This window comes from Phascolarctos cinereus, unplaced genomic scaffold (genome assembly GCF_003287225.1).
Source record: "Phascolarctos cinereus isolate Bilbo 61053 unplaced genomic scaffold, phaCin_HiC Scaffold_4;HRSCAF=312, whole genome shotgun sequence".
Lineage (NCBI taxonomy): Eukaryota > Metazoa > Chordata > Mammalia > Diprotodontia > Phascolarctidae > Phascolarctos > Phascolarctos cinereus.
Window position 1 is genome coordinate 659,423,750 of NW_027555847.1, and position 16,541 is coordinate 659,440,290.

Sequence of the window (16,541 nt, forward strand, 5' to 3'; positions counted from 1 at the left end):
CTTATGATGTCTAGAGTCATTGAAGTCTGGGTGTCTAGCAGCAAGAGATGATTTCTAATCTCCTCAAAGAAGCAGATGATCACTTGGTCAGGAGGACAAACCTAACAAGTTTGCCATGACTTACCAGAAGATCTGGACCTGGAATGTGCTGTTTGGACAGTACAAAATCCTACAGTGTTTTAAGCATCAACCTGTAGGGAGTATAGGAGTCAGGAGTTACTGTTTCATGGTTGAAGTAGTTGTTAATATGGACTCATAAGTCTTGTGTGTGTGTGTGTGTGTGTGTGTGTATTTAACATTTCTTTTGTAGTGGAGGGAACAAATTTTTCCTATACTCTATTGAATACCTTTCTAGATGGGATACAGTCACTCACTTTTGGAGAAGCCTAGACATGAGACAAACCCCCAAAATTGTGTTCTGGGGCAGAGTTGGGCAAAGTTGTCAGCCTCACGCTCTAGTCCAGAGTCATCCAAATCCCATGGCAAGTCCAAAGTCAAGATGACTGGCAATGGCTCAGGACGCAGTGGGTGCCCTTGGTGTTTTCAATGTCTGACCAAACTCTGAACACTCCATAGCATCTGCTTCAGCCGCCTTCATGGCCATTGGAACAAATTGTTCTCATCTACCCATTCTGCCAAGGGAAGCCTTCACATGTTTGCAATAGATATCCCTCTAACTCACTGACAGGTTTGAGGCCTGTCAGTTATCCTTAACCTGGTTTAGCCCATCTGCAGAAATGGTTTTATGGGGTGTGGTTGCTCTGCACGCTACAGATTCTTGGAGCCACAGGCAAGAGTTGAATGACAGGTGGATACCAAAGGTAAATGTGCATCCCTGAAAAGGGCTCCGCAAGCTTTCACTCCAGAGGTGCTAATCCTCCTTGAACACCCCATACACCTATTCTGGAATGGGGGCATGGTGAATAACCCAGAGACAAATAAGAAAAAGTGACCTCTCTTTGAGAGGCCAGACTCCCAGGACTTGGTCCTGAATGAGTCCAGAGCCAGGAACCATTAGTTTCAGGGAAAAGACTGAGAGCTTTGGAGAATGACATGTGGTTGAAGGGTGGTTATTAGATGAAGTGGGAGTGCAGGATGGGAATGGGGTGGAGAATAACCTAAATCAAAGCAGGGGAAGGCTATGGCACAAGTCAAGCCTCTGAGAGCATGGTCCAACCTCTTCCTATTACAAATGAGAAAATAGACACAGGGATTCTAAATGACTTCCCTAGTGTTACATAGGTAGCAACAACCAGAGTTTGGATTCTAACCTACGTCCTCTGACTCCAGATCAAGTATTCTTTCCACTGTCATAGTGAAGGGGGGGGGCGGGCCTAAACCTGGGATGGAGATGTGTTGCCCCTATAACATATATTGTGTGAATCTTTCCACCCGCTGGGGCTGATGTATGGGTACCTAAAGACTGGGGCAATGTAGGAGTAGGGGGAGTCCCATGCCCCATCCCCTATCCCTCAGATTGCAACCTGTGGAGTCTGGGGAGGCCCCTAGACTATAAAGCCTGCTAAGCACCGCCACCCCCAAGAAACAACTGAGTCTTGGGCTCTGTAGCTGGGTATTTTATTTGAGGAGTGAGTGCTTAACTCCGGGGTCTGAAAACAAAATCTGGCTGTGCAGCGTCGCAAAGCCAGTAGCTGGGGTTGGGGGGGAGGAGGGCTGATGAGAGGGGACTTCTCATTGATTCCATCCGGGTGGCTGTCAAGGCTTCTAGCTCTCAACCCTAAATCTCCCTTCCTTCCTCTCCCCGCTCCCCGCACCGGACAGAGTGCACCCTCTAGGGGCCGCTGCCGCTGCCGCTGCCACTGCCGCTGCCACTGCCGACTCCCCCAGGCGGGAGGAGCAGCGCGCGTTTGAGCCGATTGCTCTGGCGCCCTCGAGGTCGGGGCAGTGGCCAGGCTGGGCAGGCGATGCCTAATAGGGTCTCTGGGTCAGGCGGCTGCGGGTCAGAGATGGAGAGCTGAAGGCAGGGACAGGGAGCAGGCGCAGCAACCAGGTAGTGTCCCAGCGCAGAACCGCACAGGTCTTTGGCGTCCAGGAAGGTCTGCAGGATCAGCCCAGGTTAGAACAGAATCAACAGTGGATGGGGGGGTGGGGACAACTAGATCCACATTAAGTGGGAGTACGAGATAGGAGGGTGAGACTAAGGGGAGAAGAGAGGCTGAGCAATACCTATTGATGGAAGTAGGTTCTCGGACAGCCAGAGAGCAAAGGCCCCACTCAGAGTGAGTGCCAGATATGGAATGGGGGCAAGAGAAGAGGTGAGGTTCATCTTTACTGTCTCTATGAAGGGACAAAAGCCAAAGCCAAAGCGAGCAAGAAAGGACCTAGCCAATAGTTGGAGGAAGGATAGGTGTGAACATGAGGGAGGGGCTGAGCCAAGACCATGGAAGAGTATGGAGGGACATGACCTGGCAGCACCTGTGGCCACTTGGGACTGGACTTCTGGTGGATTCTCACCTGGTCAAAGGTGAGACAGCCACCCTCACAGCTCCCTCCTGGTTGGGAGAGCCAATTCCGACCACAGGTCAGATCATCTCTGCAGGCTGAAAACCTGAGTAGGGAGTGAAAGAACTAGGGAATCATGGTTTCAGAAATGCAAGGGACTTAGGTTGTCTAGTCTCCAACCTTTATCTCCACACCCCAGACCAGAAAGGCCTCATCTGAGCTGTCAAAACTAAACAGCCAGGAGTGGAGCACCAGAGTCTTGACTCCCCAACCCTGGACTCTTGTTCCCTCCTCTTGCCTGGACAGCTAACCTCTCCCTAGCATCCATTTTTCTCTGTCTTTCTGAACCCTGTACTAAGCAGTTATAGTTACCTTCCTGCAGTCAAGCTCTGACCACACACATTTTTAGTCAAAAATACTCCATGGCTGCAAGTTAAACTAGGCTTTCAGAATCCTCTGCCTTGTGGTCCCAACTCAACCAACTTTGTTTCCCACAGCCTCCTTAGACCAATCTCTCCAATACTGCCAGGTAGGTCTCTATACCTCACCACAAAGGTGCCCCAATCCTTCCTGCCTCTGAAATTTAATCACCATGACCCCATGTGGAATGACTTACTGGGGTTTGAGCTTCCTCCACCCTCTACCGAAGCTAGACCAGTAATAGCAGCATCCTGGTCAGGAAAGGACTTGAAGATGCAGGCTTCAATGCACCTTAATTGAAATATCTACCTTCCTTACTAACCCTTAGTACTGACTCATTACTGTACCTCTCCCCATGTCAGGTCCCTCCCCTAGAACTGCCCCAGACTCCTAACTGCACTAGGATCCACTTCTCCACTAAGGTAAGTCCTCTTCAGTCCTTACCCATACCCTTGAGCTTATCCCTGTCTTACCACTGGTCACAGAAGGCAGCACAGATTGGCAGGGCCTGGATACTCCCATACCCCTCCAGATGGGTCCAGTTGCCTGCCAGTGGTGAGCAGTGGAGGAAATAGGAGAGATTTCGTAGGAAGGATTCACACCTGGAGGAGCCCAAGAGAGATCGTAGAATGTGAAGCCTCAGAAAACTGACCCCAAGTGGGGCAGCTAGGTGGTGAAGTGGAGAAAGCACCTGCCCTGAAGTCAGGAGAACCTTAGTTGAAATCTGATCTCTGACACTTACTAGCTGTGTGACCCTGAGCAAATCACTTAACCCCAATTGCCTCAAGGAAAGAAAGAAAAAGAAAACCAACTCCCCAGACACATGCTGGGCTAGGGAAGCAGGAGGTGTAGGGTTTACAGAGGGAGAAGTAAGCAAAGTCTAGACATTTTTTTCTAGGTTAGACTTTAAGTGATATGGGGAGTCTCTATGGCTGGGTCCTAGAATGTCTTCAAATCACATAAAAAAAAATCCAACATGCAAATCTTCTAGTGTATTAATTACCAATCTATTCCAGGGTGGTCCAGCAGTGGAGGGAATAGGACTGCACTCACCTGGGGCTCAGGCCCCCACATCGATCCCAAATCAGGCAGATGCCTGCCATTATGGGGGAGCCTGAGGTAGAAGTAAGAGAAAAGGTTAAGTTGCCCTGGAAGAGGGGCTTGGCATTTGTGATGGAGGGCATCAGAAGTGTCTGCCCTCCCCTGAAATTCTTCAGCTCGGGATCGTATGAGAGGGACTCTGGGTGCAGATGGGGCCTCCCTGATTAGGAAACAAGGTTGTGGTGACCTGAATCAGCCTAAGGGTGAAGAGTGTGTGTGTGTGTGTGTGTGTGTGTGTGTGTGTGTGTGTGTGTGTGTTTCCTGAATGAATTCAGGGAAGTGGGAAGTCTGGAGAGAGGGGGGAACCATCTGTCTAGCCTAGGAATATTGGAAAGGGGAGGGTTATCACTTACCAGTAGAATGGAGTCTGCACCAACCTGGTGCTCCATTGAACTTGGGCTCCTTATTGGCTTGCCCCAAACCCAGGCATTTGGGGTTACCAGCACCACCATCATTTTCAGCCAGCCCTAAGACCCCTTGGGTCCCTGGCAGACTCATGGCCCAGGCTAGGCCTAGGACCCAAGCCACACTACCTTTCATGTCCACCTGAGGATCAGAAACTGAGGTGAGTCCCTGCATGGAGTCCTCCTTCATAGTGCCTTTGGAGATAACAGGCTTATTGTTTTGTCTGGTCTGTTCCAATCCCTCCCTACCACCCCTCTCCCCAGAGCTGTGCCTGATGGGGGGGGTCCCCACTATCAGACAAGGTCTTGGCTGGGCACACAGCTCATCCTGGGAAAAGCGGCCAACTCATTCTTGGGGTCCTCGATTTTCAACTCTCAATCCCTTTCACCAAGGACCCTGGGGTACTTCCTTCCAATCCCATACTACCAACAGGACCCCAGCTTGCTGACTCCCAGATGTCTCAGTTCTGCACCTTCATTTTAGGTGTCTGTTTTGGCCTAAGCACTGATGACCTTGACAAGGGCTAGGGCCATAGTTACCACAACCCCCCCCCCATCCCTCCCTCATTCTGCTGAGCCAAATCGGCTTAGCTGTGGCTGCTCACCCTCGGCCCTTTGCACTGTCCTGTCCACATGTGGACAAAGAGCCCCATCTCTGCGTATAATTAGTTGCCTGGCTCATTTAGGGCTCAAAATGCAGAGTCTGGGTTAGTGAACTCCAGGGGAACCCCACTCCACTATTTGCTCCTCCAAAGGAATCCCGAGCCTCCTGAAAGTTTCGATGCCAAAGAAGGCATGAAGGAAGGGCGGGACATTTCCTGATTCCTCCAGCCCCCGAGGCCCTGGACGGGTGGGATTTTACCTGGCTCCAACTTCTCCGGGTAGCACTGTCCAAGGTTCGCTGCTCCCTGCTTTTCCTACAGTCGACTTAGTGAGGGCTACGGGACCCGGGAAGGGAGGGAGGAGCTGATCAGGGAGAAGGAGGGACCGGGAGGGATGGGGCTGGGAGGTCAGGGAGATGAAAGAGGTTAGGGCGGGTCACCCGACAAGGGACCGCCCCCAAAGCCCAAGAGGCCGGTTTACTAGGATTGTTAAGAGTGTTTTGGAGAAGTGAACAAAGTGAACAGTAGCTGAATTTCAAAATGTCTCTCTCTCTCTCTCTCTCTCTCTCTCTCTCTCTCTCTCTCTCTCTCTCTCTCTCTCTCTCTCTCTGTAGGGGACAGGCTGTGGGCCAGACCTGAGTCTTTGTCATCATTAGTGAAGACGGGGGAGCGAAATGGGAAAAGTGTCTCCTAAGTTGCTGTACGTGGATGTCAGTTCTGAAACAGCTTACTATAGTGTATCGTGGAGGGGGTGTAACTGAGTGTATATCTGTGTAATAGATATTTGTGACAGTTTCTTATGTGTTCTGCATGTTGGGGGCTACAGGGAGCATCATGGAGGCAGGAGTCTGCGCTTTTATACATTCTCCTGTCAGACTATTCTGTTATCCCCAAGCTGGTAAGTGAGGGAGGAGCTGGAGGCAGGAGCAGAGAGCATTTGAGAGTTCTCAGATGAGTGAGGTATGAGGTAGCAGAAGAATAACTGCTCTAAATAGGGTGTCCAAGAGACACCCTCTGCCCCCTTCATCAAACCAGAAGGAGGAGGACCCAGGTGCCTAGACTCTCTCGGGCTCTGGCAGCAGAATCGCTGTTTCATACCAGCTCCACACCCAACTTTAGCTGGGAAATCTGATTTCCTAGTTCTGGGGAGAATGGAACTGGGCGAGATCAGCACCGCGGAGAGCGACAAGGAGACCTAGGAGAGAGCTAGACCGACAGAAACAAAGATACAGGGCGAGAGAGATAAACACACAGAGAAACACCAAAGGAAGGAAGAGTGAGGCAAAGGCGGTGGCACAGACACAGTAGGAGAGTCAGGCAGAGGGAAAGATGCAGAGGGAAACACAGAGTGAGATAATGAGGCACCTACTTGTTGGTACTAAAAGATTCAGAGGACTAAGGAGAGACACTCAGAGAGACAGACAGAAGGACGGAAGAGACCGAGATAGGGGCACTTCCCTCAGTCCCTTCCAGACCCCCGCGGTAGCCTCAGGACTGGTCGGCAGGTGGCGTTGGTGTACAAGGTGACCCCAGTCTCTGACAGTTTCAGCTTCTAGGGTCAGGAGTGTCACTCACTTCCCCCGGGGGACCTGTCCTTGTGTTAATCGAATAGAAGACAGTTCCTGAGGCCAGCTCAGCTTCTTTCTCGGTCCACTCTGCAGGGGCCCAGAGAGTCCAGTCTTCACACTAGTTCATCTTGTTGGCTCTGGTCCTGAGACTCCATTAGCTGAGAACAAAAAGCTGGGCACCTAAAAATGGAAGTAAGGGAAATCCAGTGGGGAGGGAAGAGGAAAGAGGAGAGGGAGGAAGAAGGTGAAGCCATCCTGTCCACCCGGGGAAGAAGGACTTGGGCCTTTGCCCGCCTTCACTTCTGAACCAAGACCTGCCCAAAGGTGTCCGGGCTGTGGAAAGGACTTCCCAAGTATGTGGGGAAAGAGCACAGGGAAAAAGACCCTCTGATATGCACCAGGAGAAACAACAGGAGTACTACGGAAAAGGGGATGGATGGACTAATTCTTGGGGATGGGCTTCTCTCTCTCTCTCTCTCTCTCTCTCTCTCTCTCTCTCTCTCTCTCTCTCTCTCCTCTCTCTCTCTCTCTCTCTCTGTATTTCGGAGGCTATTTACTCTCACCTCCATCTCCCAGCTGGATCCTCTTATGACCTATAAATCCTGCTCTGTGCTGGTCCTGGCCTTGGCTACGCCCAACTCACGCTAATTCCCTGGGTAGAGGGTGGGGGTGGGTGTCCCTAAGGGTAAGGGAGTCCCTGTTTTTGAAAGAGGGTATTCTTTTTTTCTTTTGCTGGTGGTAGGGGGTGATGCCACCGTAGGGGGAGAGAGAGGGTTTCTCCATGGGAGAAGTCTCTGTGAAGACGTCCTCAGACCTTTGTCAGGGGGTTTCTTTTTCTGTGGCTAGGAGATCATGCCTTTGTGAGGGGAGCGTGTCTCTCTAGGTTGTGGTGGCCGTGGCTGCGGCTACAGCTCCTAGACGCAGTGGCTGTTCAGGCCGCCCCTCATGGCTCCGCCCCCGCCCCCCACCTTCTCTTGCCGCCGCGGCTCCTCCCCCCCCTCCCTCACAGGGGGCCGGAGAGCAGCCGCTCCCTCTCCCGCCGCCGCCGCCGCCGTTGCTACTGCTGCCGCCGCCGCCATGGACGATTCCGGCATCATCCGGCGCCGGAGGCTTCAGGTACACTGGCCCAGCATCACCAGAGCACTGGCTCCGCATTCCCCGGCCCCGATCCAACCCCGCATTCCCTGATCTCCATCCTCGTAGTCCTCTTCATTTCTCCCACATCCTGGTCCCGCATCCACTGCCCCGCATTCCCAGAGCTTCAGTCTAGGCTATTGGTTTCCCAGACCCGATCCGGGCCCCTGCCAGGGCTAGGTCCGCTGGGGCTGCGGGTCTGTGGGTGCGGAGCAACCTATGGGCTGGTGTGGGGACCAGGGATGAAGAGCTGAGAATGAGACTGGGGCCGACACTACTGAAAAAGGGGCACTAGAACAGAAGATGTGGGATTGGGCTAGGTTTGGGGTAGGGGACGGTGAGGGGCTGTGGTTGGGGACCACGATGCTTCTCGGTTCCTTGGAAGGGTTGTCGGGTCAGGAATACAGGACAGGATCTGTAGTTGTGGCAGTCTCCTAGTCATTAAGCTAATGGCCAAGCGATAACGCAGCCCCCTGCGAACCCGGCAAATAGCTTGGCCACAGCTGCAGACTCACATTCTCCACGTCCCCGGCTCCCTGTTTCCCTGCTTCAGCTCTAGCTCGAGCCCCTCCCAGGCTTGAGTCCACCGAGGCTTCAGCACTGGGGTTTGGACTGGAGGTACACATCTGGGGCTGGGGCTGCCGCCAGTTATTAGGGCAATGACCAGCCCAAAACGCCGCCCTGCGTCCTGCCGCGCTAGGAGCCGCGGGGAGGTCCGCGGTGCCGCCTCCGCCCCTCTGGCCAGGGCTCTGCCCTACTCCCAGCCGGGGAAACTGAGGGCCTAGGTAAGGGTGGAACAGAAGGAGGGCCAGGGCCTGGCCTGGGGTCGTGCTGGGGTTCTGGATCCAGCAGAGGCACTGGGGCAAGGATAGAGAGTCCCTGGATCCCAAAGGTAACTGGTCAGATTCCCGGGGTCTTCCTGGAGAAGGGGTACAGGATAGTTTCTGGGGGCACAGAGCCAGCTCTCCAGAGTCCGCAGAGCTAGGTGGGAGGAGAAGAATGGAAAGTTATGGCCCTAGAGAACCCCTCCCCCTTTCTTCCCTGAGGCCCTCGGGGCCACCCTAGCCGCGCCTCTGTCTACATGGCGGTAAACATGTTTGTGCTCGGTTCCAGCTAAGCTAAATGATCACCGACCCATTCAAGAGCCGGATTTGGGGAGCCTTAACTAACCACTAGCTCCCTCTCCCATTCCCCACACCAGGAGCGGACAGGAGACCCAGCACAACATCCATCTCCACTCCTTCCTCCCCGCCCCGGCCGGGCCAGCTGGCCGGTGGGCGGCAGCGAATTATAGCTCCTCACTGTCGCGGGAGTCTCGAGGTCGAGCTGCGCACGCGCGAGTGGGGGGCGGTAGGCTGCCCACTAGGAACAGGGAAACTGAGGCCCAGAAAGAAGGAATGGATTAGGCTGGAGCCAGGGGGATAGCAGTGAGCTCAGGTGTCTTTGGTCTCAGGCTTCATAGTTCACTGGTTGGAGTGAGTGAACAAGTACGAACTGGATGATTCTTCCTGACTCAGTTTCCCCTACAGAAGAGTGAGGGTCGCCGGACTTTTAAGAATTAAGGCAGAATGATGCTTTTGTATACCTATTTTGGCATTGCTTCCCACAAATCCGGGAAGGGATGCAAACTGCGTGCACCCCTTGTCCCCTCTACACAATCTCTTCCTCTCCAGGAAGGGGAATTTAGGTCCACCATTCGGAAGGCATTAGAGTTTGAGGAGCAGGTCAGACTTCTAGGGCTTAGCCTCTATCCTCTTATATCTCTCCTTTCACCATTTCTCCACCAGTCACTTTCTAGTGGAAAGAAGAGATACTACGTAGGAAAGACTTGGGAATGGGTTAGGTTAGGGAGTGTCAAGATGCGGGGAGTGTGAACCGATTAGATCTTGGGGAATAGAGCAAGTAGTGAATGTAGCAGGAGAGATTTCGGTCAGACCGCTGTAAGAACTTTGGGTGTCGAAGGAGACAGATTCAGGTAAGCAGGGAGACACCGGAGACTAGGCGGTGGGGGAGGGGGGAATTCCTGTCTCTGCTTGGAAACAGGGAAACCTGTAGATGACCTCTGAAGGGCTGTAGGGTCAGCTACTGGAGAAAGACAGGATACATATTGAAATTATGCGAGAATGGGAGAGAGGACGAGGAAGAGGAGGAAGAATGCCTCTAGTTCCTGGAAGGGGAGGTGGCTGCGGCAGAGACAGTCGGTCTGGAGGGATGCCTAGGCTGGTACGGACTGACAGGCACTCCCCTTACCAGGTTAGAAGGAGGTTCGAGACTATACTCTGCACTGTCCAGGCTGAGGTCAGATGGAGAGGGGGCGGATCCTTGAGGGGTGTGGTCACATAGCCCTCTCCCATTGGCTCAGTGCCACAAGGGCCTCCTCTCTTCTGGTCCCGCCCCGAGAGTGAGGTGGGCGGGGGAGAGGGGAAGCCAGTAGTACTAAGCGGAGCCAGAGGCTTGAGACTAGGGCGTGGAATGAACTGGGTACTCCGAACCTTAGTGGGGCTGAGCTTACGGAGGGCTGGACTCTGACTTGTGCCTGAGGGTACCGGATGCTCTCTTGTACTTGTTGGAGGAGGGGCAGAGATTATGGGGGACTGAACATCGTTCGGAGTCGTGGTGTTATTGCTTGAGGGTGTCGGAAACTAGAAACAGTGAAAAGTGAGGAGGTGGAGAAACCAAGCGCACTTCTTTTTCTCTGAGACCCCAAAATTGCCCCAAGCAGTACATTTTCACACTGAAGAGCTTGAACGTGCCAGCTTTCTGAAGAACTTCCATCCGCACGACCAATTGAGTTCTCTGTCTTCAGAAATTCTGATAACACGATTCTTTCCGTCCACTTCACACCCCCCCCCGCCCCACCCCACCTCCACGCCAAAGGCAGCGGGGCTGTCCACGCCCCTGTGAAAGGGTGCGCCCTGACGTCCAAAGGGTGGTGGCACGAGCCATGAGGCAGCGTCTATTCGATGCCGAGAATATGGAGCACTTCTCTGAGCCTCTATGAAAAGGAAACCTGGTCTTCGAACGCGAAGTGGGGATATTTTTGAGCTAGAGCAATAAGTACCTTATCCTCTGGGGGTGGGGCTGGCAACCAGGCCCCTTGGATTCGATTATTGGCCCCCGGAGCTTGGAGATACTCGTGGCGTCAGAAGTAATATCAGTAATACCCTGAAGACTGAAAGCCACCGGTCCTAGGGCTCCAGAAAGATCCCCTAGACTCAACTCCACCAGCCCGGCCCTCACTAGCCCAGACGCTTCACTTCCACGGACCCTGCTCCGTACCAGAATTTTGCTTAGGCCATTACATACGCCCGGCGGGTCCAGATTAACCTGGCCACCACTCATTCACTCAGGGCTGATAAAGGCGACATGAAAACCTGGCCCGGAGTTGAGGGCCTCCCAGGCGGAGAGGGGTCAATGAGCGCCTGGGGACAGGAATGGGGGGGAAGGAGGCCGGCAGACTGATGGGCTCTCAATGAACAACTCCTACTTCTCTGACTCGCTCTTGGGGCCCCAAATTCCTCCTTTTCTTCTTCCTTTTCTCCAAGAGCTGGACTTTGCTTCCCACGCTGGTGGCAAAGGGTAGGGTCTGGGACATTTCTGGGTAGTTCACTGGTTTCTAGGGGTCAGATCAGAGATGATAATTCCGGCCCTCAAGTCCTCAAGCAATGAACTTGGAGTCCTGTATTTCTACCTCTTCGACTAATCTATGTTATCTTGAACAAGCCAGTCCTCCTCTCTAGGCCTCAGTTTACTCCTATACAAAATAAGGGGGTTAATTGTATTAACCTGAGTTCCCTTTCAACACTGACACATATCCTAGAAACTCTTCCTTACATACCCCAGAAGTTTTCCATATATAAGCCCTTTCCTTTGGCATTGGCATGGCCCAGAAAAATTGTGGAAGGAAGAGACTTCCCTGACCCAGGACTTATTAATCTGACCCTTGGCCTTCTTTTCTGGTACAGAACCCTCCCCCACCTCCAAATACACTTTCCCTTAGTCACCCCTTTCATCTTTGGCTGTCCTGACAGCAGGGGAGTCCAGGGCTGGTCCTGACAAGAGGCTAAGGATGGAATACCTTTTCTTCTACAGCCAACAACCCCCCAAAAATACCAGATTTCAGTTTGTAGCCTACTAGGAAGGACTCTAGAGCAGGTTTGCCCAAAGGAAATTCCAATGTGAGCAAAGTTTTCCTTTTGAACCATTAAATACAATAGTCCATGGGGGAAAGTGTCTTGATTGCTTCTATCTTGCTTTAGTTCCCCCCCTTCTTTAAATTTGGGGTTTCCAGGACCCCTGACAATTGGATCAGCATTGATGGACGGCCTCCGGAATGGTGTAGTGTGAAGAAAACAGGACCAGGAATCAAGTTACCTGGATTCAAGTCTTAGCTTTGATGCCTCCTGGCTGTATGATTGTGGACAAGTCACTTCACTTGGGTGTTTCAGTTTTCTCATCTGTAAAACAGAAAAATTATCTTTGCCCTCCCTAGCTCAAAGGGTTGTTGTGAGGCAAGTACTTCATAAAGGTGAAGCTGCTGCAGATGGCAAGCCTGGCTTAGGGAAAAGAGTGCTGTATTTGGCCTCAGGGGACTTGGTTTCAAGCCTTGATTGACACTTTCTAGACTTGTGGCTTTGCTGTAAGTCACATTAGCTCTCCATGCTTTAAATTCCTCATCTTTGAAAACATGAGCTATAATTTCCAGGTCAAAAGCCTTAAAGGACCAAACTAGTGTTGGAAAGGGGGACCCAGGAACTTTCACCTTTCCTGGACCCACAGTCAGTTACTTTTCCTTCATTCTGCAACTGACCAATTTTTGTTTTGTCTTGTCAGGGGCAAATCTATAGCTCCTCATAGACTTGTGGAATGACTGATTGCTACTCTTCATGCTGGACAAAGTCACTTTGAATTTGAAAAGCATTAGGGACCCCTACCATAGGGTGTGGAATAACTAATTTCCTCCCAGGGGCCTGATCCACCCCAAGCTACCCTCTGGGTCCATCCCTATTTCTAGTTGGGCTCTAGTTCAACATTCCTTGCTTTCCCAAATGACAAAGGGAAAAGGTTGGTCCTAGTCTGAGGGGGACATGGAAGGAAGGAACAGTTGGGTAGCATTTGGTGGAAACACTGCATCTCTGCTCTTAGAGGGGGGGGCGGGGAAGGGAGTGACTACAGTCAGTGTCCTTCACACTCTCAGGACTAAAGCAGTTACAGGAGCCTGGAGAGGGAGGGCATAATGGGAGTGGGTATACAAGTGTCCCTGCTGATCTAGACTCAGTGTGCTCACTTCCCCCATGTTTGCCTTTCAGAAGGACCTGCCTCTACCCAGAAAGAGTAGCAGGTGAGTGACTTGAGGTTCCCGGGGGTCAGGGTGGGGCTGGGAGGAGATGGAGCTAGGGCCTCGAGCCATTCTTTGGGCACTGGGATCTGGAGGCACTCTGATCTGTGGGGTGCCAGGATCTGGGGCTTAGGCATTCCTTAAAGCCAGAGGTACTTTCTGAGGGCATAGGACCTGGGAGCCTTGGGACTTGGGAATGCCAGGAAGGACCCAGGCCTCTGACCTGGAAAGGGTCTCTTTGGAACTTTGGGAGCTAGGCCTGTGTGTCCTGCGGGTGGAGGCCGAAACTCTGCCTTCTGGGGGTCCTCCCTCATGGGAAAGGCTGGAGGCGTGTACACAGACAGACACAGACACTCGGGGCCACGTGCCGCCTGTTCAGGCGGGGCCTCCCCCTCCCCCTCCCTCCCTCCCTCCCTCCCTCGCTCACTCTGGCCCCCGCCTCCCCCGTGCTCCCTCCCTTCCTCTGTCCCTCGCTGGCTCTTTTGCTCGCTGCTCTCGGCTCTCCCCGGGCTGGGCTGGGCTGGATGCGGCTGCGGCTGCGGCGCTGAGCTCCCCGTCCCTGCCCTGGCCCCGGCCCCGCGCACCTGCCGCCGCCATGTCTCCACCGCCGCCGCCGCCGCCGCCGCCCCTGGACCATGTCTGACTCGCTCTGGACCGTGCTCTCCAATTTCTCCATGCCCTATTTCCTTGACAGCAGCATGTTCCGCCGCACCAAGAGGTAATAGCCCCGCGGCCCCGACCACTCACCCCACCTCCAACACTTCCCCCGACTCCCACTGACTGTCATCAGTCCCCCCACAGTTCGGGTCCTGTTTGATCCTCCAAGCCCTAGGACCCCTTACTGCCCACCGTCCCCCATTTCCTCTGCCCATGGAACCTCCCCAGATTCTGAGGTCCTCCCCAACCCCGTGAGACCTTTCCCAACTTGAAATCTTTCCAGTCCCCAGTCCTAGGCTTGGGCCCTGGACCCTCCACCAGCCCCCGGCCCTTGCCTTAAGGTGGGGGGGGGGAGGTGGCGAGGGAATTGGCCTGGCCCTGCTCTGAGGCGCCTCTATATTGCTGCTGCAAGGGCGGGGTCCAGGCCAGGGATGCTGCTGCTGCAGAGGCGGCCCAGCTGCGCCAGATGTGTGTGTGGAGCAGCAGGTCTGCTCTCTCAGTGGCCCTGGGAGTTGGGGGTGGGGTGGGGTGGGGATCGGGGTGAGGGGAGAGGCCGCTAACGCCCGTACATCCTTGGAGGGGGAATGGCGTGGTGGGGGGAAAGCGGAGCTTGGGGCGGGCACAGCGTCTTTGTCTGTGGGCACAGCCGGGTTCTGCCTCTGCCACTGGGCTTTGGGGAATTTGGGCGGGGATGGTGTGGGGAGGTGGAGAAGCGATGTGGGGGCGCCGTTCCTTGTGAACAATAGCTGAGGCCACCAGGCCTTACCCCCCCCCCCCAATTGCCTGATCTAATGAGATGCTTTACTGCAACGGCTGCAGCGACAACACTCGGCACTCAGGCAGTGGGGGTGGCGGGGGAAGCTGGGCTAAAGACATCACCCTCCTCTGAGCCCCCCTCCAATCCGTTCTTCCTTCTACTGGGGGGTCAGAGAGAACTGGGGCTCCCTGCCCCCTCCACACATAAGTAGATATATAGTTATCCAGGCATGATACACAGGCAGATAAACGGAGTCACAGAGAAGTCACCCAGGCACCGAAATTCACAGAGCCATAGAGACATAGAGAGTCGCACAATACTACAGAGACACACATGCAGCAGCACAGCCATTGACACACACACAGCCCTGTCGTGAGACACAATGAGATACAATGAAATAGAAACTCTTACCAGATTCAGTCACTGAAACAGTGATACAGAGCCAAAGTGAGATAACAGACTGTGACAGAGTTACAGAGATAGACACTATGAAAAACACAAGGAGATACAGAGACAGATACAAATTCAGTAATACACTGTCACATTGAAGTAAAGAATCACAGAAAGTCACCGTGGCAGACGTACAGCCACAGAGGATAACAGTCTCTCTCTTTCTCTCTCTCTCTCTCTCTCTCTCTCTCTCTCTCTCTCTCTCTCTCTCTCTCTCTCTTTCTCTCTCTCTCTTCTCTCTCTCTCTCTCTCTCACACACACACACACACACACACACACACACACACACTTGACTCCGACTCCAGACACCAGGAGGCTCTTTGTTAGGGTAGGATGGAGACAAGAACCCTTGACCTGGAACACAAGCTCCAGGGATGCTCCTAGCACCTGGTCCCCAGACCCTAGACTAGAACCCAGCAAACTACAGGTCCCAAAGTTCATCCAGCTTTGGCCCCCCGAGGGGATAGGAATGGAAGACGGAAGACTTAAGGGCCGGCTCTGCTCGACTCTGCTCGGCACTGCCCGCCTCCCCTCCCTTTCCTTCCCCTCCCTGCAGCTGCCGTACCAGTAATAGGAAAAGCCTCATCTTGACCAGTACGTCACCTACTCTACCGAGGCCCCATTCTCCACTCCCTGGACACATAGGTGAGTTTTAGGGTGGGGGAGAAGGCTTGGGAGGCCAAGCCAGGCCAATGCAGAGAGTGACAGTGTGTCAGGGTCTCTCCTGGAAAGAAAGCTAGAGGCGGGGCCATATGTGAAAGGAGGTGGGGCCAGATGGAGCAGAGGCGGGGCTAGGAGAAAGGTTGGGGTCAAGTTAGAGATTGGCGAGGGGAGGTGAGGTTTGAGCCGGGTTGGACGGCACGGTGGTTGGGCCAAGTTGGGGCGGGTTGGGATCAAGTGAAGGCAGATTAAAATCTTGGCTCTAGAGTTGGAAGTGCTCTCAGAGGCCATCAGAGTTGTTGCTTCAGATTGGAGCAAAGCCTGCAAGGTTTAGGAAGGCTGAACCAGATGGGGATGAACAGGCCAGAGAGAATCCAGATTAGAAGGAGGGCCAAATGGGGGCAAGGCCAGAATGGAGGGAACAGGATCCAGGTGGGGACACATTGGCTAGGGTCGAGGCAAAATTGTAGAAGGGGTCATATGGCCGAGGGGACTAAGAGGGAAGGGTACCCTGGAGGACCTGGCAGTTCTGGCCTAAGTCGCCTCTTCCCCCCGCTTCAGGTAGCAGCCCCCTGGACAGTCCCCGCAACTTCTCACCCAATACTCCTGCCCATTTCTCGTTCGCCTCCTCTCGCAGGTGAGTGACCTCCCCCCCTTCCCCTGCTGCGCACCCCCATGCCCCACGCCCCAGCTCCTGGGAGAATTGACCACACTATGCTGTATACAAATTGCCCCCGCGCCCATGGCTGTGGTAGGCTCGGGCGGGGAGGAAGAAGAGTTCTGGGAATAAGCCACTGTGAGCCTAGCTGGACCTGCCACGCGCCCAATTCCCGGGGGCCGGGCCCGCCAAGGCTGGGAGGAGTTGGTTTGGGGGCGGGGCAGTGCTGTTCCTAGTTCCGCGCGCGTTCCCGACAGGCACTTACAGTGTTGCTATGACAACCCCGGATGGTGATACTGGGTGCGCTAGCATTGACTGTCCAACTGGC

General features: G+C 53.9%; 2 protein-coding genes across 4 annotated transcripts in view; one reads left to right on the forward strand and one right to left on the reverse strand.

The window, feature by feature from the left end:
* Positions 1-1,792: 1,792 nt before the first annotated feature.
* Positions 1,793-3,986, reverse strand: RTBDN (retbindin). The gene is made up of 4 exons (XM_020994822.2): positions 3,937-3,986; positions 3,357-3,485; positions 2,476-2,569; positions 1,793-2,059 (listed from the first exon to the last, which is right to left on the reverse strand). The coding sequence occupies exons 1-4, from the start codon at positions 3,984-3,986 to the stop codon at positions 1,793-1,795; spliced, it is 540 nt and encodes a 179-aa protein (XP_020850481.1).
* A 3,617-nt stretch (positions 3,987-7,603) lies between these two features.
* MAST1 (microtubule associated serine/threonine kinase 1) overlaps positions 7,604-16,541 on the forward strand; it is a 35,230-nt gene continuing 26,292 nt past the window's right edge. For 2 of the 3 annotated variants that reach the window (XM_020994954.2, XM_020994953.2), the window contains exons 1-3: positions 13,469-13,748; positions 15,452-15,540; positions 16,117-16,192. In XM_020994954.2, coding sequence (XP_020850613.1) covers positions 13,666-13,748; positions 15,452-15,540; positions 16,117-16,192 — 248 coding nt within the window. In that variant the 5' untranslated portion in view covers positions 13,469-13,665. Of the gene's footprint in view, positions 7,675-13,001; positions 13,034-13,468; positions 13,749-15,451; positions 15,541-16,116; positions 16,193-16,541 lie in introns of those variants that run through there. The other variant, XM_020994955.2, reaches the window with a different exon arrangement.

Coding starts and splice junctions, on each gene's coding strand:
- RTBDN (XM_020994822.2), bottom strand. CDS start 3,986: ATGGCAGGCATCTGCCTGATTTGGGATCGATGTGGGGGCCTGAGCCCC. Junction 2,570..3,356: donor GCTGCCTTCTGTGACCAGTG/GTAAGACAGGGA, acceptor CTCCCTACTCAG/GTTTTCAGCCTGCAGAGATG. Junction 2,060..2,475: donor GCTGTCTCACCTTTGACCAG/GTGAGAATCCAC, acceptor CTGATCCTGCAG/ACCTTCCTGGACGCCAAAGA.